The sequence below is a fragment of the Mastigoproctus giganteus genome, chromosome 7, assembly GCF_048544385.1.
Source record: "Mastigoproctus giganteus isolate SK-2022 chromosome 7, ASM4854438v1, whole genome shotgun sequence".
Classification (NCBI taxonomy): domain Eukaryota; kingdom Metazoa; phylum Arthropoda; class Arachnida; order Uropygi; family Thelyphonidae; genus Mastigoproctus; species Mastigoproctus giganteus.
Genome location: NC_143581.1, coordinates 11914649 through 11937611, shown reverse-complemented (window position 1 = coordinate 11937611; position 22963 = coordinate 11914649). Strand labels below are relative to the sequence as shown.

General features: G+C 35.6%; 1 protein-coding gene across 1 annotated transcript in view; it reads left to right on the top strand.

Annotated features, from left to right (window-relative positions):
* Positions 1-22304, top strand: part of LOC150082519 (terminal nucleotidyltransferase 4B-like) — an 89783-nt gene extending 67479 nt beyond the window's left edge. The window contains exons 8-11 of the mRNA XM_090377820.1: positions 125-248; positions 8030-8134; positions 12043-12133; positions 20552-22304. Coding sequence (XP_090233946.1) covers positions 125-248; positions 8030-8134; positions 12043-12133; positions 20552-21016 — 785 coding nt within the window. The 3' untranslated portion in view covers positions 21017-22304. The remainder of the gene's footprint in view (positions 1-124; positions 249-8029; positions 8135-12042; positions 12134-20551) is intronic.
* Positions 22305-22963: the final 659 nt, after the last annotated feature.

Genomic DNA, 22963 nt, shown 5'->3' with positions numbered 1-22963 from the left:
TTTAAAATACTGTTCCCATCTGTGAGGGATGGGAATGAATTATGTCACACAAACATCTATTTTCTATTGCTTTTGAGTAACTTTTACTTTTCCTAATATTGTTTTTATATTATTTTCTTTTTAGGAAATGATATCGGTCGAAGTTCTTATAGAGCTCTGAATATGAAAAAAGCTTTTGATTATTCGTATGCAATTCTAAGTCAGGCAGTCAATCCTTTCTGTCATAATACATTTGGAAGAAATAAAAGGTAAGAGAAACATCTTCAACCCCCTTCTTACAAAATATTTGAATTCTCTTCTTACTTTAATCTCTTAGCAACCGTTGATCTTCATTGGAATGATATTCATCTTACTTATAATGTGATTATAACACATTTTGTAACATTCTAGAAAAAATCCTGAAATTATATTTAATCTGCATAGTGTTAAAGAATAAAGCAGTTCACTTCTGTTTTATCATAGTACTTGTTTAATTATTCCAATTTTAAATTAAATTGTTTGGTAGTTAAAAAGTCAATTTCCTTTATTTTTACTGATGGCTTTAGAAATGAACTAATATTACATAAATTATTATGTTAGCTAGCCTCGTGCCAGGAATGAATGTAATAAATTATGCAGGCTAGTTAAATACCTAATTATAATGTTTACCTAATATTGAAAGCTTTAATATCAGTAAAGCATTGATATTACTTATCTTCCTATCACAAATCTCTAGTTAGCCTGTTAGTGGTAGTACTGATTAATCAATAACATTGCAAATGCTTATACCTCTGTTAACACTTTCTACAGTGGATTTGAACAGCTGTTGTTGAGTTAGTACTGTTATATGGGGGCAGCTGCATTGTTGCTGCTCCCATATAAATTGGAAGAATATGGCAATAAGTTAGTATGTTTATCCATTTTGTAAATTGTTACATATTGAATGCATTGAAGTGATGCGTATGTTATGGTACAGAATGCAACTAGTGTCTAAATGGATCTTTGTTGAAGGATCAACAATGCTTGTTGGGCTGACTAGACAGGGTCTGATGATACCAGTGAGATAAAATTTGCAGTAAGGACTAACTTTCATTGATATTTATTTAATTTTATAATGGTAGTTACGAGATCTGCCTTAAACACGTCACAGGGTATCGTGGCTCACACGGAAACAGCCGATGGCGATTTACGGGTGAGTAATGATTCAATCCGTTGTGGAACCTGTGGAATGTTTTCCAAAGTTGACCTGGTGACTAATCCTACCTCACCTGGGGATTCTTTTCTTTGTGATCGATGTACGGAGTGCATCGATCTTAAATTACAATTTGATGCACTGATGGAACAATTTGAGTCCCTGAAAAAACAGGTGCTTGTCCTCGAGAATAATGCATCTGGGAGCTCGTCAGGGACCCAAAACTCCAACAATCTACCAAGTGATGCACACCCGATTCGAGCCTCAAAACAGAAAAACCAAGTGCAAACTACTCTGGTTAAAAAGGACATTGTTTTATTAGGAGACTCCATTGTCAGGGAAACGGGGAATATTTTTTGTAATAAGGATAGGTGGAGCAGAACCAGGGTATGTCTGCCAGGAGCAACTATTGATGATGTCACCAACAGATTGTCAGATTTTAAAGGGGGTAAAGAAAATATTATTATTCATGTGGGGACTAATGATATTAAAAATACACGATCTGACAATTTGTTGGAAAAATACAGGACCATGCTGAGGAAATGTCGCGAGCTAGGCCATAATGTCTATGTATCTGCAATTCTGCCCAGACACGATAGGAGGGATTATATGTTAAGAGCCTTGTGGATTAACTCAAGACTTGAAGGAATCTGCAAGGCTTCAGAGGGGAAATTTCTATCAGCATGGCCCACACTTGTAGGTAGAAGGAATTTGTTTTGTAGAGACGGGATACACTTAAACAAAGGTGGTGCAAAAGTTTTTGCCAGTATTATTGAGGATACCTTAAAGGTTCAGGGAAACTGCTAGTTAGGGGGGATGTGGGTAATACTGACATGCGTTTATCTGATAATATTGGTCAAAATAACTCTTGCACATACCTTAAGAGTTCTTATCTGTTACCCCAACTGGACGTATTATCTAGATGTTCTGGGGGCAGAAATGTTTCACGTGAGCGGGTAGCTAATATCAGGTAGCGGTTAGCATATTGTTTATACAGTAACGTTAGAAGTGTCGTCAATAAAATGAGCAAATTCGAACTGGTGGTTAAAACAAGTAACGCAGACATAATAGGGCTTACAGAGACGTGGTGCCACCCGGAAATTGGGGATGATGAGTTTAAGTACGGCTTGTATAATGTATTTAGGAAGGATAGGGTAGATAGAAGGGGCGGTAGGGTAATGCTTCTTATCAGAAGCAGCCTGAGTGCAACGATAGCTTTCCCGGATTCAGACATTTCACATGCTAGTATAGAGTGTATGGTGTGAGATAGTTGGAAACAAAGGTATAATGCGAGTAGGAGTAATCTACAGACCAGGTGATTGTGAAGATTATGACAAAAGCCTCTACATGCAAATGGAATGGGCAAGTAAGTGTCAATGTCTTATTATGTGTGATTTCAATTTGCCTCTAATTGATTGGAGTAAATGGGAAGGAAACTCGACATGGGGAACAAAATTTTTAAATCAACTAGATGACAGTTATTTGTATCAACATGTCAGGGAACGTACTAGAGAAAAGAATATCCTAGACCTCATCATCACACATGAATCAGATGACATAACAGGGCTGACAGTAGAGGAACCAGCAGCAGGAAGTGATCACGGAGTTCTACGGTGGATGATGATGAGAGAGGTAGCAGAAGTAAAAGGCAAAGGAATGGGTTTTAATTTCAGAAAAGGAAATTACGATGCCTTAAGGTACTACATGGCCTCTATTAACTGGGTAGATATCGTGCAGAAAATGAATACATTTGAACTGTGGTATGCTTTTAAAACATTAATCACAGCTGCCTTGAATGCGTATATACCATTAAAAAAATACTCCACGAGGAGGGTTCCAAGTTGGACGAATAGTGAAGTTGCCACATTACAGAGCAATAAAAAGTACTGAAGCCTATAACAGCTACAAGGTGATGTGTAATAAAGCCACAGAAAAGGTTCGACAGGAAAAGGCAGTTTATGAGAAATCACTAGCAAACAGAGAAAAGAGGGGGGATAAAGAATTCTTCACATATATAAATGCCAAGAAGAGCAGGACAAACCAGATCGGACCTTTACGTAAGGGAAAGAGTGTAGTATTAAATACACCAGCTGCCGTTGCAGATGAACTCAACAGTTATTTTGCATCGATATTTACAAATGAAAAGCCTTTTGTGGCAATGGGAAATTGTGGGAGCGAAGTTAAAAGATATGTAATTAATGATATTGAAATTTCGCAAGATTATTTAATGAAAAAACTTTCAAGCCTACAGACCAGTAAGGCTCCTGGAGTTGGAATATATAGGAATATATCCTATAATCTTAAGGGAGGCAGCAAGCGAGTGCATTGAACCATTGAGGCTAATTATGCGAGCATCACTAGACTCTGGGGAGATTCTCTTGGATTGGAAAAGTGCAAATGTATCTCCCATACATAAGGGTGGCTCTAAAAGTGAAGTTGGAAATTATCGACCTGTCAGTCTGACTTCAGTAGTAGGGAAAATCATGGAGGCAATGATCAAGGGTGGAATTCAGGATCATTTGGATCGAATTGAAATTCTCAAGGATACTCAGCATGGTTTTGTAAAGGGAAAATCATGTTTAACAAATCTGGTTCGCTATTTCGAAAGGGTCACTCACGAGCTGGATTTAGGGAATAATTTCGACATTGTTTATTTAGATTTCAGCAAAGCTTTTGACTCAGTCCCACATGAGCGGTTGCTTTATAAGCTAGAACAGGTTGGAATCACTGGGAAAATCCTTAGATGGATAGAAGGGTGGCTTCAGGGCAGGAAGCAGAGGGTTGTGATAAATGGCTATTCCTCAGATTGGGTTGATGTAAGAAGTGGGGTTCCCCAAGGATCAGTATTAGGACCACTGTTGTTTTTAATTTTCATAAACGACATTGAAGAAGGGATAGAGGGCGTGATGTCTAAATTTGCAGATGATGTTAAAATTGGTAGAGTAGTTAATGATCACTGTCGAGCTGAGCTTCTTCAAAGAGACCTAGATAGACTTCAGGAATGGTCAGAAAAATGGCAGCTATGCTTTAATCCAACAAAGTGTAAGGTATTACACCTGGGAAACAGTAATCCCAAAATAACTTATTCACTTGGTGGAGTTCAACTAAACCCAGTACTGGAGGAAAGGGACTCGGGTGTTACGATACGGTCAGACATGAAATTCTCTGAGCATTGTAAACAGGTTGCAAGGAAGGCCCATGGTGTCCTATCGATGATCAATCGAACTTTTGCAAGTAGAGATAGGGACGTGATAATCCCATTATATAAGGCTTATGTTAGTCCACACTTGGAATACTGTGTTCAAGTATGGAGACCGCATCTAAAGAAAGACATCGAGCTTCTTGAAAGGGTGCAAAGACAGGTAACTCGCCTGGTGAGATCGGCAAAAGGGCGTCCTTATGAAGAAAGACTTCGAATATGTGGGTTGCAGAGTTTGGAAAGTAGACACTTTAGAGGAGATTTGATTGAGGCTCTGAGAGGCATCAGTAAAATGAATGAGGATGAAATTTTCAAGATTTTAAATGATGCTAGAACTAGGGGACATAAATTCAAGTTACGGGGGGGGGGGGGTGTTTAGATTGGACTGCAGGAAGTTTTATTTTAGCCAGGGAGTTATAAATCATTGGAATAAGTTGCCTTCATGGGTGGTAGAGGCCGACAGTTTGGGGAAATTCAAAGGTCATCTGGATAGTACTTTCGGGTAAGAGAAGCGCATAGGAAGATAGGTTTAATTTCTTTTTTTTTTTTTTTTATTAATTATTATTGTTTATTTATTTATTATTATTATTTTTTTTTGTTTGCTTTTATCATTGTTTTGTTCGGATTTTTTTTTTTTTTTTTTTGGCTGGTGCAGCATAAGCCATAGGCTTTCTTGCACCATGCGGCCATTACTAATACTAATACTATATGTATATAAAACCCATAATTTGAGGGTTGAGTTAGTACTGTGCTGAAAGTATTGTAGCAAAATTTTATGATGAAAGATGGACTGGTTACAAAACAAGCTTTAAAAAAAAAGTCATTTTTCACAGGTTCATTGCCAAGATATTCAGCTGATCAATTTAAGAAGCTTATTGCAGTTAACTCAGTGATAATCTATGTCACCTAATAGATAAAGATGTGTTCTGTAGTTGTATAAACTGAAATTGTCTGTTTGTGCATGTAATATTAAATATTTTATGATTATCATAGAATTATATATTGTGATGATAACATTATTAATGTTATTGTTGATGGTCTTGTTTCTCTGTTTTTCCAAGTGGTGTTCTCTTGAAAAGTGACAGGGTAAAAGCGTACGACACAACTTGGAGATTTGGTATTTTAAAAGACCTTTACAACCTCGGTCTAAGAGGTCACCTTCCCATTTTCATTAAAAATTTTTTATCCTCTCGTTATTTCCAAGTTCGTGTAGGATCCTCCCTTTCGCGGCCTTTTTGCCAAGAGGAGGGGATACCACAAGGATCTGTCTTAAGTGTTACGCTTTTTGCCATCAAAATAAATTCTATTTCTGAACAACTTCCTCCAACTATAAACAGTGCACTCTATGTTGATGACTTCAGCATATTCTCTCAATCATGCAATATGAGGGTTATTGAGAGACAACTGCAACAAACTATTGACCGTCTTAACTCCTGGGCCACGGCCAATGGTTTCAGTTTCTCACCGGAGAAGACCGTTTGCGTACATTTTTGTCGCAAACGTAACCTCCACCCTGAGCCTGAATTACGACTTGGACAAAGCACCATTCCAGTTGTATCAGAGGCGAAATTCCTGGGACTCATTTTTGACAAAAAGCTGACATTTGTCCAACACATTCGTCAGCTACGTACAAAGTGCACGAGAGGGCTTAACATTCTCCGGTCTCTCTCTTCTACCTCTTGGGGTGCAGACCGATGCACTCTACTACGTCTGTACCGTGCACTTGTACGTTCAAAATTAGATTATGGGTCTCAGGTATATGCATCTGCCAGAAATAGCGCTGTTCGTTGGCTTGACCCCGTCCATCACCAAGCCATTCGTATTGCTACTGGTGCATTCAGAACATCACCTGTCCAAAGTCTGTATGTCGAAGCAAATGAACCATCCTTGTTGCTTCGACGAATGCAGTTGTCTCTACAATATGCCTTCAAGCTGAAGTCCCTGCCAGACCATCCCACGTGGACATCGGTTTTCGAGCCACGATGGGAAAATCTTTATAACACACGACGGACCGCCAATCGCCCATTCGGCATTCGTGTTCAAGAGCTACTCAATGAGCTTAACATCTCGGTAGACAAGGTTGCTCGATCACCAAAGGAGCCCCTTCCACCCTGGCATGCACAAACACCAGCATGTGACTTCTCGCTCAAGATTGCGAAGAAGTCTAATACTCCAGCTTCTGTCTACCTTCAGCTCTATTCACAACACCGTGCAGAACATTCTGACTTCTTGCCAGTTTACACAGACGGCTCGAAGTCAGAATCGTATGTGGGATCTGCTGCTGTTTTTCCAAATGACACCATATCAGAACAGATACCCCTGGACTGCAGCATTTACACTGCAGAGCTGCATGGTATAGAGTTAGCTCTAGATCACATTAGAAAGCATCGCTACCAACGGTGTATTATATATGCCGATTCAATGAGTGCACTACAGGCTTTAACAGCGATGTCACATACTAATCATCCAACCCTGTCCCGAATTCAGCAGATAATATACAACCTCTATGTAAGTGGATTCGATATCCGCTTCTGCTGGATCCCCAGTCACATCGGGATTAGAGGAAATGATTTGGCTGACATTGCAGCCAAATCGGCACCCCTGACGGTTAATCCTGGCCTGTTAGTCCCCTATACAGACTACAGGCAAGTGATCTGTAGTAACCTACAATCTCAGTGGCAAGATTCGTGGCATCGCCTGGTTATTACAAATAAACTATGTCGAATTAAGCCTGTGATCCATCCTTGGCGGTCCAGCTTACGCAGGGATCGCAAAGAGGAAGTTGTTCTTGCTCGGCTCTGCATAGGACATTGTCATTTGACACACTCCTTTCTGCTGAGGACTGATGACCCTCCTATGTGCGAGCAATGCGACACCATCTTATCTGTTCAACATATTTTATGTGACTGTACTAGTTTTAGAAATGCTCGTTTTATCGCTTTTAACCATCTGACTGAGCCGTATACACTCAGTCAGATTTTATCTGACAATGACCATGTGTCTGCTATTTTTAGCTTTCTAAAATCAGTAAACCTCTTTACGCACATTTAAAAAATCTACCTTATTATTGTTACTTGTTTACTGATATTTATCTTTTACAGTTTATACTTGGTTTTTATATTTTGACTTAGTGACCTAATTCATTAGGTCACTGAACGTTTTTTACTTTTTTATGACAAGGTTTTGGCGCATTATAGCCTTAGTTGCTGATGCGCCAATAAAACCCAACCAACCAACCAACCAACCTCTTGAAAAGATCTTGCTTAAGGACATTACTCCTAGAGTAACATATCAGTTGGGTATGTTACTCTGAGTGCACTGCTAGAAAATATTTATTAAGTTTTTTTTTAGTAATTTTGCATAATAGAAGGGTTTAGTTCTTTCCAGTTAAAAAAAATTAACATCATAAACACATGCAAATTTTTTCTGATATTTGTAAAAATGGATAATTTTTGTTGAATCACAGTAGTTTAGTCATGATCCATTCCAAAAATTATGTTATTATTCCAAAACCTTCTACAACTGGTTACTGGAATATGTACATTGAAAGATATCGTGTAATGAAAGGGATTAGTGCTAGTATGGCATTATTTTGGTTTGAATTGCTTTTCTTTTGTTTTTGTTATTGAATGGAAATTAATGTCCCCATTCTTCTCCAGTATATTAGGTCTTATAATGCAAGTCTCAGATGAAGTTGTTGACTATCGTAGCTGGATAAGAGAAGTTTTTCCTGTAACTCAACCAGTTTCACACTTCAAAAGAAAGTAAGTTTTTATTTAATCCTAATTATATGAAGGATATAAATCTTTTTTATTTGTAGATAATATTGTTTAAATTGTACAACTTTTAAGTTTAAGTGACAGATCTTTCGTCTTCTCAACCTCCAACCCAAGCACGGTACTAAGTACTATAGGTTCTAATACCTCTCGTGTTTGGGGTTCTCATAAAAAAAAGATGTTATTTCCTGACTTTCAGTAATTGATAATTTTCATATATAAAATCATATCTTTTTTTTCTTCTTTTTTTTTCTTGTATTCATATTTAAAAATATGAATACAAGAAAAGTTCAATGTCTGTGGTAGGGATGAGGTTGACCAAAAATTCAGGTACTGAAATAAATTTGTGTAATTAGCAGTTATTATATGCATAATAATTGTAGGATTACTGAGCTACATTGACCGTCATTGCTCTAATATTATTTTACCTAACATTCATAGAATGGGATTGAGTTTTCCTCACATATTGGAAGTGTGGCATATAATTTCACACGAAATATATAGGGGGGGGAGCTTTTATTCTTTTGTTTTGCAAAATTGTCATTTTATATTTTGTGAATAACTTTTATTGCGTTGCCCATTAGCATTCAGTTGCGTGAAATGTTATAACCATTTTAAAGAAAATGTAAATGTTAATGGGTAGGGGGTGTGTACAGTGATTGTGCAAATGAGAAATTATTTGAACCAATAGTATTGTCAGTTTTTGGTTAACTGAAGAGAATTTATAGTTTACTGTTGATTTAAGGAAATTTCATTCTGGAAAAATCAAAAAATTTAAAATTGGTTGGGGATTTTTTTTTTTTTTTAATTTCTGGTTAAAAACTGGGTGGGGCGTGGATAAAATTGGTGTACTGCTGGAGGAAATGGTAAGATTCAAATTTTAGATTAAGCATCAAAATTGCTAAAAAGGGAATTATTTTCTACCATACCAAAAGTGTTTGGTAACCTTTACCATTCAAATAATCATGAACAATTATAAATAAAAGTGTAATTGAAATACAGTCCATTCCGGTTATTTGGGACACATCAGGACTAGTGCATTTTGGCCCGATTAAGCGGCTGCCCCAATTATACGGAGTTTCACGTAAATAGTTAAAAATACAATGTAATCCCCCCCCCTTACAATTGGTTCACTGTACAATCATATCACGGTACGATGGAGTCACCATAATAAAGTACTGTTCACTATATGATGTGCAGTAAGCGCCATTCGTTGTGATCATGTTTGTGAATTGAATTTTAATTCTATTAAACAGCGATTCTAATTAGCAAAAATAGGAGGAATATTATCCACAGGCTATAAAAGCAAAGATATATTAAGCACAAATTTACCCTTTATTACCTTACCAATTAAAAAATTAAATGATACATGAAAATCGGAAGAATATACGTGATAATCGGAATAATTAATACGTACTGTAATATGTACATACGAACTAGTTGACATTTCTGTTCACTGACATTTGTGGGTAGGGGTTAAAATTTAAAACAGTAAAAAGATAAGCAATCAATAACAAAGAACACGGCACACACAAATTGCAAGTAACACAATATGCGCAAGTGAAAACGGAGTAACGAGTTACAAAGCTTTAAAAATAGGAATGAAGAGAAGATCTGAAAATTAATTTTTTATATGATTGAAGATTTCGTGGAAGTGTAAACACATTTCGACATAATAACTCACAGAATTCCAGCTGTCGGTGTTACCGCAAATTCAGTAAGATCGAGTTTACTGTCCGTTTATGATAGATTTCAGTAACAGAAAAGCCCAATAAACAGGTGACTGCTAATTGTTTTATGGTTGTGACCTCCAGAATTTCGACCGAGCCATGTGGTACCATCGGAGACAATCGTAGGGTAATCTCCAGTGCTGCAGTCTGCTGTCCCAATTAAGCGAAGTAAACCCTGGCTATTTTCTCGATTGGTTTCTGTTTTTTTAAGATTTGCCCCAATTAACCAGTGGCCCAAATAACCCGAATCCACTGTATTACAATAATATGCATGGGCTAATATTTTGTAATTAAAAAAAAAAAAAAGGTGGATTTTGTAAATATTCATACCATTTGGTTTATCAGATGTAGTTAATCCCTTCTCATTGTTATTTTGTTTGTGTGTATGGTTTTAATGTTGGAAGTAGATCATGACATTGAAAAATCTGGGCATCCCTGTCCTCAATTGAGCCTTGTTTTGGGGTTAATAAGGTTGCTTAAGTTGATATCTACATACTTCCTGTGTGTGCTGCAATAAAAGATAGTGTGTAAAATAAAATATCTGCAACAAAATCTGATTTGGGTGAGTCAGGTGTAAATGCACCACTGTCCCCATATAGATACGTGCCCATATATATATATCATTTGTTTATGCACATAAAAGATTGCCATATTCTTATGTTAGTTTCATTGCTTTCTTTAAAACCTATAAGCATTTCTAAAAAAATTACAATGCTTTGCTAGTTTGCCCTTTTGGCAACTTAGCAAAGTGTTGATATACTTGATATACAGACACTATCGAAATGAAAAATATCCCAGTGTAGCAATTCAATTCACTGTATTCATATGATGAGTTATGTGAACTCCAGGTATGCAAAACTAATTTAATAATCATACTAGTACACAAATTGTAAAAGGTATTACTTGTACTGTAACACCTTCCATATTATATATATTTATGTGCACTGAATATGCTTAGAGTTAGTGATATGAGCATAACAGGCGGTTGTGACCACCAAATACGGAGGATGCGGAAAGGTCAGGGAATGACCACCGCATATCCCCAGAGCAATATGGCCTTAGTTGCTAATGCTCATAAAAACCAAATAACAAACAAACATAAGTGGTTTCTCATTCTGAAGGATCCTGTTCTTATATGAATGAAATTTTTTTCCATTTTTTATGTATATCACACATGTTGGAAATGGTGAAAACAAGAATGGCACACTAGCCTTGTCTCTAAGATAAGAGTTATGGTTGTGCTGTTATAATTTGCTACAGCCATCTCCACCTAAATTCAGTAGGATATTTTGCTATAGCATTCAAATATTCTAAAAAAGGTTGCCATTTGTTACAAGAATCATAAGACAAGCATATTGTCAATAGTATTTATAGATTTCCAATATGAATGCATATCAACAAACAAGCAAGACAAGTTAAGAGAGGGAAGAAAATTTGACCATAAAGTAGTCAAGAAAGCTATAGACAGATAGCATTCAAGCCCAGTGCAGTAAATATTTATAAATGCAAGGTACTGCATTTGGAGAGCAGTAATTCCAGGGTAACATGCCATTTGAGTAGCATCAAACCTAAGGTTGCCCTTAAGTCACTTGTATAGGCCATAGGTCAGTTGTATAGGCCAACATGAAGTTGTCTGAGCAGTGCAGATGGGCTGCTAGAACAACTCATGGGATTCTATCAATGATATATGGGAACTTGTTCAGAATGGTCAAAGTGGGTAATTATTCCATTGTGAATTCCCATTTTGAATTCCCAAAAAAAGATTTGGAAACCTCATTTTTGGAAGGATGTTGATTTGTTGGAAAGGATGCAGAGAAAAACAGCAAGATTAGTTGGGGACACAAAGTATTCCTACCAAGAAAGACAGGTTCTGTAAACTGGGAACTGTTCAGTCTCTGGAAACTGGGCATCTACGTGGCAACTTAAAGTGTATACAGCTTCAGACAGGTTAAGTAAACTAAATGCAGACCTGTTTGCAATTGAACAAATAATAATTGTTCAAATTATTACTTGTTCAACTGTTTACAAGTTAACATGTGCTATGCTATAATTATAATAATTTGTAATGAACAGTTCTGTTTTTATATTGCTCATATTTTAATTAAGCAGCATATGTAAACTTTCAACCGTATACATAATTATTATTTTACTGTCTTTGAATTTTAGCTCTTCACTGGACAGGCAGTCATCAAGTTCCACTTCATCTGACAGAAGCGCTTCTTCTTCGGGATCTACTTGTAGTTTAGCTAGTGATTTGGTAATGTTACTTCTATAAAACTTGATTATGTATCTAAAATAAGTATAAGTAGAATAAAAATTTTACCACCTGAAGTGAGATATGAGTATGAACACCCCTTATATATATATATATATTATTTATAATTAAACATTAGTTGTTCATTGAAAGTGGTGCCCTGAATTAGTTGCATTTTCATCTTCGCAATTGGATTGGCCATGACTTATTTCTTCTACATAGAATCATTATACAGAGAATAGAAGTTTCTAGACAGAATTTAATGTGGGTATTTAAAGTAATGGAAACATTAGATGCTTTTGCATACCAGCCAACCTTCTGGGTCTAAATATTCCTATAATCAGGTTTTTGATTGGGTAGTTTTTATTTTTTAAGTCTGTGAGCATTACTTTGTGAGTTTGTTGAGTGATACAACTTCAAATCCGTGTGAATTGGAATGATGCATTGTAGTCAGCTTCAACCAGGTTATGAAACATCAAGATTTTGCATTAGCCAACACTATATAATTGAATACAACAAAAAAAAAATAAATAAATAAATAAAGATAAATATACATATGATGATATGTAATTTATCTGAAACATATGACTTGCATTAATTTGGAAGAACAGTCTGGGATCACTATTCATTCAGTGCCATTCAGAACAATTGAGCTGAAGTAGGAGCTCTGTTAAAAAAATTTCCCCTTTTTCAACTTCTGAAAGTTAACAAGTACGCTTATCATCTCCCTAACTATACCACAAATGCCCCTCATGATTTGTCTGAACAGTTTCAGTTATGTTAAATTTTCATGCGTACGCTAATCTGTTACAAGAAAGTCTAAAACATAAGGTGAAATAGGTATTAGTATGTTTGCTTCAAGCACAGTAAGATGAAAGTTAACTTTTTAAATACCAAAGCAAGCATACAATAATATACTTAATTTAGATATTTACATAGACCTATTGGTGAAGCTTAGAGGGGAGACTTAGAGGGGAACAGGTATCCTGTGTGTTATCAGACACTCAGCCTAAAACACTGATGGATCCAGTATCTCTCTATTACAGAAGATTTAGGAGAAGTCGGTTGGCCTGCCTCCCTAAAATCCACTCATGCACACCTTCTCGATGGTAAGCCCTGTTATGTCACTTAGGTGGCAACGAACGTGTAGAGTGGTTCTCTTCAAGACGCCTGGTCAGCGTGAAGAGGAAAAGACCAAACCCTCCAGCCTATGAGAGCACAACAATACAATGGATGGCCAGTGCTCAAAACAGAAGGAACTGGAAAGTTGCTGGAGAGGCCTTCATCCTGCAGTGGATTGAAAATGGCTGATGATGATGATTGGTGAAGCAATTAAGGAAGAGTGAACTACAATTTAGATTAGCACTGGTATGGTAGAAGCTGGCAGTGGGGTATATCTCCAAAGTTTGCCTATCCTTTGATCGTTGGGATGTTGGTGCAGAAGATTTCTGAATAAGAAACAATACTACTAGGGGAGGATGAATACTAAAGTAGCAAAACTGCAATTTTTGTTGTCTTTGTAAGGTGAAATGAGTACTGCAAACTGAAATTGTAGCAACGTGGTCATGGCACAGCTGATTGAAAACTGTTCAGGCAATTTATGATTGCTAACATTGCCTTGTACAGTGTTTTTTTCCTGGATATAGTTTTATATATATGTTTAACTAGCTTATTAATTCTGTGCTTCTAAGCTGATTCTAGCAATAGCTGTATTTTAATATTTTATTTTATGAAATGTTCTGATTATTTCATGATCACTGTAATTTTTGAAATGCCTACACCAGATAATAAATAAATAAATATTCATGTTTTTATTGTGGAACACTGCAATAATAGCAGGATAATATTGCTAAGTTCATTCTTTAAGAGTGAAGACTATCCTGTTGAAGGCAGAAGGCAGTTTTCCTTGTGCTTTGTATGAACAATAAACTACCTTTCAATAGAGAAGTATCTATTTAGGGGTGTATTGTCACTACCCAGATGGCTGTTGCAGTGGTCATTGTCATCTCATTTGTGGTACCCACCACTACTGTACTTAATAATAAACTTTAAACTGCATGAAGTGAAATTTAAGTGGGTGGTTGGTTAAGCCCCTATTTTAAATGCCTGAAGCTGGGTATTGATAGAAAACTTCCCTGTTGAGAATTACTGTTTATTAGTTACACAGCATGATTGGGTTGATAATATAATTTATCAAAAAATGTTTAATGGTACTTGGGCTTGTTGCTGAAAGAAACATTCAGCATTGTTATTGTTCAATGCAGGGCTCCCTACATTCAATGTTTTGAAACACAGGAAGTAAAAATTTACAACTTTGCATGACTAATATTAAGGCTTATATTAATATACGGGGAGAACAAAATAATGGAAACCCAGGTACGAAAGTAGTAGAGTTTGTAATGGCTGTATGACGTTTATGAACATCATGTAGCAATAATTTTGTTCACTTTAGAAGTAAAAAAAAAAAAAAAATGCATGGGGGAAAAATAAAGGACCAACATGTCTGAATTCCGAAGAGGTTAAATTGTTAGTACACATTTAGCAGGATCATTGGTGATTAAAATTGCTGATTTGTTTAATGTATCAAGAACAACTAGTGAAAGTGTGTCTGAATTCAGCAAGTATGGAAAAACAAATCTGATAGGATGTGAATTGTGGCAGAAAAAGCAGACTGAAAGAGACTGCTACCTAGGTACTGAAAAAGATGTGGTCTGAAGACAAAACTCTGCCTCAAAAACAACTGCAGAACTTAATGTGAGTCTAGGCAATCCAGTTTCTAACAAAACAGATCAACAAGCACTTCATGAAGCTGAAATTTATGGGATACATTTCAGCTATTGCCAAGCTAATTGTCACTGATGGTAATGTTATAGAGAGGATGCAGTGGTGTAAGGATCATAAAAACTCAACACTTGATTATTGGAAACATCATTTTCAGATTAATCATCATTCGCACTTTTCCCAACATTTGGAGGGGGGGGGAATTCTCACTGTCATGTGCCAACCATCAAACATGTAGGAGGAGGATCGATGATATTTTGGGCAGCAATATCTTGGTATTTTTTAGGTCCTATCATCACACTGAACTGGCAAATTACTGCCACTGGTTACTTTGATATTTTGAGTGACCAGATTCATCCCGTGGTGCAAGCATTGTTCCCACAAATGATGCCATATTATTGAATTACTGCGGGCAAATTTTGAGAGGAGAATGAGAGCAGATTTTCTCCACCTTCATCACTCAAGGAACTTGAAACATTCCTCTATGAAAAACGGTTCATTATTCCTCTTAAGACAGTTTAAGGTTTATTTGATTCTATTCCAGATAGAATAGAAGCTGTTTTAAAAGTGAAGGGTTGCCCAACCCATATTAGTGCATACCTGTAATTCTTGTCACAGATTGTTTCATTATTTTGTCCATCCCTGTAGATACACTGGTACTGAAAAGTGACAAAAAAGTACAAACAAAAATTAATGATATTATTAAATACAAATTCATCATATATGAAACTAAACACTTGTCTGACTGCATGAACAAAGTTGTGTGGTACAAGTGAAATTTGGGTAACCTGATAATGGAACCTCTGTATTTTGTTTTGTATTCGCACTATCAAATCAAAATAACTACTGTTGAAAAACATCATAAAGACACTGTATGATTAATTCATTGTGCGAGAAAGGGAGCAAGACAGAATCAGGCAGAAGGCTAACGGAGGAGTCACACGCATGCAAGGTGGGTGTTATCTTGTCCTAATTTAAAGGCATCAAAAATTTCACACACGGCAACTTGCTTATGTTTGCTGAGCTATCCTTGGTCCCTTAACTCCTATACACAAATGCTCTGTTAAAGTAGTATCATCAGTCAGATTTGCAATGCATTTTCACCTAGAAGAAACAGCACTAGATTCTATCCCATTAACATTGCAGAAAGGTTTATTAGGAGATTGTAGTTTAATAGTGTGGACTTAAATCACTGTCATTGACTATACTGTTCTCCATTGTTCCATGTTGAGGAATTTTCAAAGTTGTAGGGTATTGGGATGATATCCTTGTTTACCATTTTAAAGGAGCAGTTGGTTCAGATTTTTATTTAATGGATGTAATGCAAGTTCCCGCAGAACTCTTTAAGTGAACCCATACCTTCAGAGGAGAATATAGCCTATATGGGAGGGGTTGCAAGTTATGGCTCCATTCTAGAAATTCCACTGAGCTTGCATCATTCCTTGCACAAGAATGGGAATCAATATCTCTGTCGCTAATTAAACCTTGGTCTGGACATATTGTCACTGAAGATGAGTATATAATTGAAAAAAAATAATAATAAATAAATAAATAAATAAAGATAAATTATACATATAATGATATGTAATTTATCTGAAACATATGATGTGCATTAATTAATTACAGGTAGCCTTCGTTTTGCGCTGGTCCGATTTGTGCCGATTTGCAATAGCACCGATCACTAACCACAACGCCATTTTTATTTATTTATTTGTTTTGCAATTTTTCCCCCCCAAATTTTTTATAAATTGAAAGTTTAAAATCGTCAGACAAAATTTATCAGCATCATACTGTGCTACATATTGTGCACTGTTCATGTGATTTAGGACAATCTGAGCCAATCAGCAATTAGCACATTCATATCAGAGACGATAAAGATTCCTGCCCTCAAAGTAACCACTCGTGGATGCGGGTAGGAAAGGTCAGCACGGTGAAGCATTCAGTTGGTGGTTGTTTATGCTATTTACACGTGTTGGAAATTTATTACACTATTTACACGTGTTGGAAATTTATTACGCTAACATTTTTTTATTAATTGTCCTGATTAATAAATCGTGTTATAAAGTTTTTAATTTAATAGAATAAAGACACGCCCATGGCTGGTAAAAGTAGTTAATTGAATCCTGGTGCAATATTCGGAGGATAGAATCTGATGAAAGCAGTCCTAATGTGTGTAGTGCTGTGAATATGCCTCCATCGACTATTACTAACAACTATGAATAATGCTAATAAAATGAAACAATCGATGCAAAGTGGTAGGTAAAATTTTTGGTGCCTGGAATCTAACCCTGTGGTTTCTGATTGACTCCATTATATAAAGGGTTCCATTTGTGCCTGTCCCCCCCCCCAGGAACCTAACCCCAACGTAAATAGAGTGCTACCTGTATCATTAATGTTGTTTATTTAAAAGTGATATGACCCAGAGATGATTAGATAATGTTGGTCATGTTTTTTGATGAATAGGATGTGATTTACAAGGAAATTGTACTGAAGCAGAGAGAGAGAGAGAGAGTGTCAGTGCTGCTTTCTATGTACAAAGTGTTTCAAAGACTATTGAAATGCAGTCCCTGGGTGGGAAACCATGATTTCAAGAGAAAGTGCAGGGGCATTTCACAACAATGCCCCTGCCCATTCTGCACTCATGAAGCTATTTCTGACAAAACATGACATGTTAAGGTCAACCATCCACCCTACTCTCAAAGGAAAGAGATTTCAGGATGTTGAGCTTGGTGTTTACTTCATTAAATTATCAAAATGTAATTATGAATTTTATAAGTACTGTACTGTTTGATCCAGAAAGTTTAATAAACTATAAATGACATGTAGCTTTCAGGGTTAAATGGTGGACCCCTTCGTCGGCAATTCTAACAGGATAAAGACATTAGAGACAATTTTTAACAAATACAGAGTTGTGTGTGCATGAGATTAAACATTCAACTACTAGGTTGCTGCTCATTGTTGTTGCACGGACGTTTGTGGATTTGCTGCCAGCATTTCTCCAGTTTCAAGATAGTTGCCCCTAAGATAAGGTGTAGCCTTGTGCCCTTACAGCGATTCGTAGTTCTTGAATTGCACGAGATGTTAAGTGACTAGCCAGAGGTGGTGGTGAAAGTGTCGGGATTGGTCAATCACTTCGTAATCGTGCTTGGGTTTAAGGTCATGATGGGTCGACCAGAAGTGTTCCACGATTGCAGACTGGTCAGTTTCACCAAGGCAGATTGACCTGTCATGCTCTGCAAGACTGTCTTGAAGGCGTCTCAAGCTCTCCCCTATGTAGCAACTGCCACAATCTTTGCAAGTTATGCGGTACACGACCCCGCTGCACAAAAGAGGGGCAAAGAGAGTCTTCACATTAGAAACCAGAGAATGCAAGCTTCCACCGGGTAGCTGCATGCATTTATTCCCGGAGGATTTTTGAAATCTGGCCCAACATGCCCAGATAGTAGGGAATGTAGCTGGTAGGCATATTGTCATGTGTTTGATGACGGTCTCTGGTGGATTGTGAGCTCCTGCACCTGCAATAAGCATTTGTCTAAAATGTGGCTTGGATAACCACAATTGACCAGGTCCGTTCTCACTCTGGAAATCTCAGTGCACCTATTAGCTTCATCTGAGCTGGAATAGCTCCAAGCACGGGAGAATATTAATTTTATTGCATGCCGTCATCTAGCGTGATGATAAGGTTTTAGCTTTTAATTTCTCTAATTTCTTTGGCTTAGTTGCATGTTGGCTCCTTGCTAAAAGGTGAGAATTGGTCATGGGTCTAAATACCAGTTAGTTCCCAACAAGCCAGGAATGGGAGATGTGGAGTGGGGGGGGGGGAGTTCTTTTATATGTTTAGATAACCTGAGACCCTTCAGTAACCCTGGAACAAGTAATAACAAATAATTTTGTCTCCGGAAACAATCTTTAATGAAGATTAGACATGGTAGTAAAGGATAGAATAAGTAAAGCACGAATTTTAAAAGCCAGTTAAACAAATTGAGCTTTTTAAGCTATTTTAACCAGTGTAGGTGAGAGCTGGGTACGAAATAAAGGGATTGATCAAAAATTAGAATCTTCTGAAATAAGAGCTTTAAGAAGAATAAATGGAAATATTAGTTGGCTTAAGCAATGGCAAGAGTATATTACAAATGTGGGAATAAGAAAAAAAAATGTTAGGGTAAAAATTATCCATTCAATAGTAGATGAAGCAGACTTAAAGTGGTATGGGCATGTAGAAAGAATGGGAGTAGGGAGATTAACTAATCTGTTTGAAGCAAAAATGAATAGCCAGCCCAGAAATAGACCAAGAGAAATGTGAATTGATAGTGTCAACAATATTGAAAGAACAAGGGATTGCTCTGGCCAGGGCTGAAGATCTGACAGGTAATATATGGGTTATTTTAAAGTAATAATTAAAATGAGTAAAATTTGAAATTTTCCAGACATTACCTTGATCTGCTGTTCCGTGATATAATTCTAGAGCCAAAAGTTGAGAGGTGGCCTTGTGGTTTCTGGTGGTTTTTTTTTTTTTTTTTTTTTTTTCATTAATTTTGATGAAATGTTATTAGTTGATTTAAATATAATATTAAAATAGCCTAATAAATTAGATGATGCATCTGTGATTTGGTTATGCTTAAGTTACCTGAAAGGGCAAAGTTGATAAATTTAGATTGAAGTCTTTATAGGTTTCGTTACCATTTTTATATTTCTACTCAATAAAAGCCGTTATGTAGCAGCTAGAAATTTGAAATGTGCTATTGAAGAAATATGGTCTAACTTGGAAGGGGGGGGATTGTATCAAATATAAATACTTAGGGTTGAGTTCTGTGCTTTTTTGCAATTTATCAGTGACATACATCCTTGCTGGCATCTTTCACTCTTTCAGCAATACGCATACAGATCTACATTTTAATGTATTATGGTCTCTTGGAATACCTACATACATCTACAAGTTAAAAGTTGCTTCAAATGTTTCCTTAAACATGGATTTTTAATATTTCTAATACATGTTGTCATCTCTTACATTTCATTTCAAATCCAATTGTAGACAGTTTATAATGGTTGTCAGCATGAAATTAGAATTGGAAAATTGCATCCCTTGACCTCAATGTGATTTTGGCTTAAAAAATCTGAAATTAAGAATTGGATGTAGGGGATATTTTACGTCAAAAAAGTAATAGTAGCTTTTCTACTGTGTTGTTTTTGTTTTTTTTTTTGACAATTTTATTCTGGATAATCAAGTCTAAATATGAACACTTTTCATAGTTTAAAGCATTTATATACAAAGTTTTTATTTTTACAATATTTCACAATTCTGCAAAAAAAACTCACTCCACCGAGACTGCCATTATTGAAAATTCACTGAAAAGGTGAATAGTCAACTTCTAGAAAAAAGACAGACAGCCCATGCATCTTTTTGTTATTGATCAACGTATGTGATTATATACATAACTGTTCAATCATTAGATGAAAAAGAAATATATAAGTAGTATTCTTTTCTGAAAAAATTTCATACCATTTATGTTACATGTTGGTGTTGAAGTGTAATTAAGTTCATAAGTTAAGAAATAAATTGATTTGTTTAAATTAATAAAGTTATTGTATTATTATACCATGTGTATATATATAATATTATTTTTTTTTAATTCTGTACAGGAAATAGACCTCACAAAAGGATCTCAGAATCATTCAGAAGTTAGCAGCAATAGTGACAAAAAATTGGCAGATGTACCATGTAGAACTTACAGTGCACAGAAACCTATGCTTTCTCAACCTTTACAGAAAGACAGAAGAACGTGGCAGCATAATGAACCATTTCCTCAAACGCCAAGTGCCTTGAACTCTTCCACACCAAAAAACAAATTTAATTCTGGGGAGACAGGAGGAAAATGGCACACAAAACAACGCAGATATTCACATTGTTCTGACACTCAGTACATTCCCACTCAAGTATTTACTCCATCACGTAATGGGAATAAGACACTTCCACTGTTTCGTAGCTCAAAAAAAAAGAAACTCTATCCAAAGGATCCTTCTCAGTCAACAGAACGAGTTAAAAATGGCAACTCAGATATTCAATGCCTCTCCAGTTCTAGAGAAAATGAAGAAAGAAAACTATGAGATGTGTTTTGAAATAAGTTATCATGTTTGTCTTCCATTACATATCTTTATAGATATGCAGATTGCAGTTTATATATACAATAGACTCTTGGTTATCCATGGCAGATTACTCAGTGTAGCATTGAACTGCTTTTGCTACAGCTCATATTCATTTCATTTCTCCTTTCTTTTCATTATTATCTTTTATCTCAATGATTTTATCATTCTTTTAGTGTTAAATGTTGTTTATTCAATGACTGAGAATGAAGTTACATTGAATTGACAATGCAACAGAAACTGAACTATTAAAATGAATGAGCAAACAGTTGGGATCTATTGCAGTAGCATTTGCTGTTTAATGAGTGGGCAGTTTTTGATTTTAAAAACAAGGGAAAAATTCACACATGAGTTGAATGGATTATCTGAATGTAACTGTTGAACTTTTCATATGAAATGTACAGAAAGGCTGTTATTATCAGTAGTAGATGAATGCCTTGTCTTATTTTTGCTAAACAGAAATCATATCAGAATTTCTGATATAATTTGGATGGGATGGCATTATGGGGAAAACACTATTTTGTACCTGGGTGTATAGCTAAGTGTAGAATAATGGATGTTTTTGAGTTGTGACTACACAGTAGAACTTCTTTACTGTTGTGCTGCAGTTAGTACAAAGGAAAATCTGTGTCCCCGAAGCATAGATCAGTCTTTTCTTTCACGTTACTGCAGTACATTAGAAGTTCTGTAGTATAATTAGAATAAAACATATGCAGTTTAACATTAGGCAGTATGTCTAGGTATAGAATAACGTGTTTAATTAATAGTCTTTCCTACACAATGCCAATATCTACAAGTATCACAAAATGAAAAAAAAGTCTTGCCCTAGTTATGTAATGTGCAGTGGGTTAGCGCAGGAGTTCAATTGTGCCATTAGGACAATGTCTGCAGTCTGTTAACTGCTTGTTGTATATCTAGGTATTGAATAAATAGCATTTGTGGTTAATTTAGTTATAGAAAGATTTTTCTGCAATTTAAAAAAAAAAAAAAAATACATAAAAAATACTAAATGATTATTTTAAATGTTTTTTTAGTAAAGTCGATCACATTATATATTATGAATATGTATGGCTTTTTTTTACATAATGTATAAAAATCCATTGCTCGTCTTTACCTTTGCACCATCTATCTCCCTTCCCACTGCCCCAGATAATCAAGAGTTTGTTGCAGTTAAAAGAAAATAATAATAAAAATGAACATTGTGTTTGATTGTTGCCATTCCACTTGTGGGTATGTGTTCATCTAACATTTCGGACTGTGACGTCGATTATTTAAATATAAAGATATTTAAATGTATTGAGAAAGACTCATCACGTTAGTAATCATTACTTTTAAATTTTTGTCTAATAAATTTAAAAAAATATGCAGTGCTGTAAATACAATGTATATTCATACATACATATATATATATATTTGTACATGTAAATATTTGTACAGCTAGTTTTCTGCTCACTCAGCATTCATTCAATAGCATTGATGGTGATTTTTATGAATACAAAGATTCTGTATTTTGCACTTGAAGATTTATAGATATGCAAAAACTTAAAAAAAAGAATAAAAAAAAAGAATAAAAATGTGGGGTTTCTTGTAAAATAGAAAGATAATTTTTCTCCTTTCTCCATTACTTATTTCTCTCCTTTAGGCATTTGAACTAGAAATTTTAGACTGTTCTTTGCTTCTCTTTATTAATTAAGTGTTGTTTTTAATATTGTAATTTATAGAATTTTTTCCAATTTGTTGTGCAACTATTTTGTCATTTACTTGCTAGTTTTTCTTAAATATGTTATACATTTGAAATATGTAACATTAAATCTAGCAGCATAAGAAAAAAAAAACACTTCATTCCCTTTATAAAATCATTTCAGATTTGCATATTCCTTTTTTTTTTTTTTTTTCTTTTTTTCCTCTCTG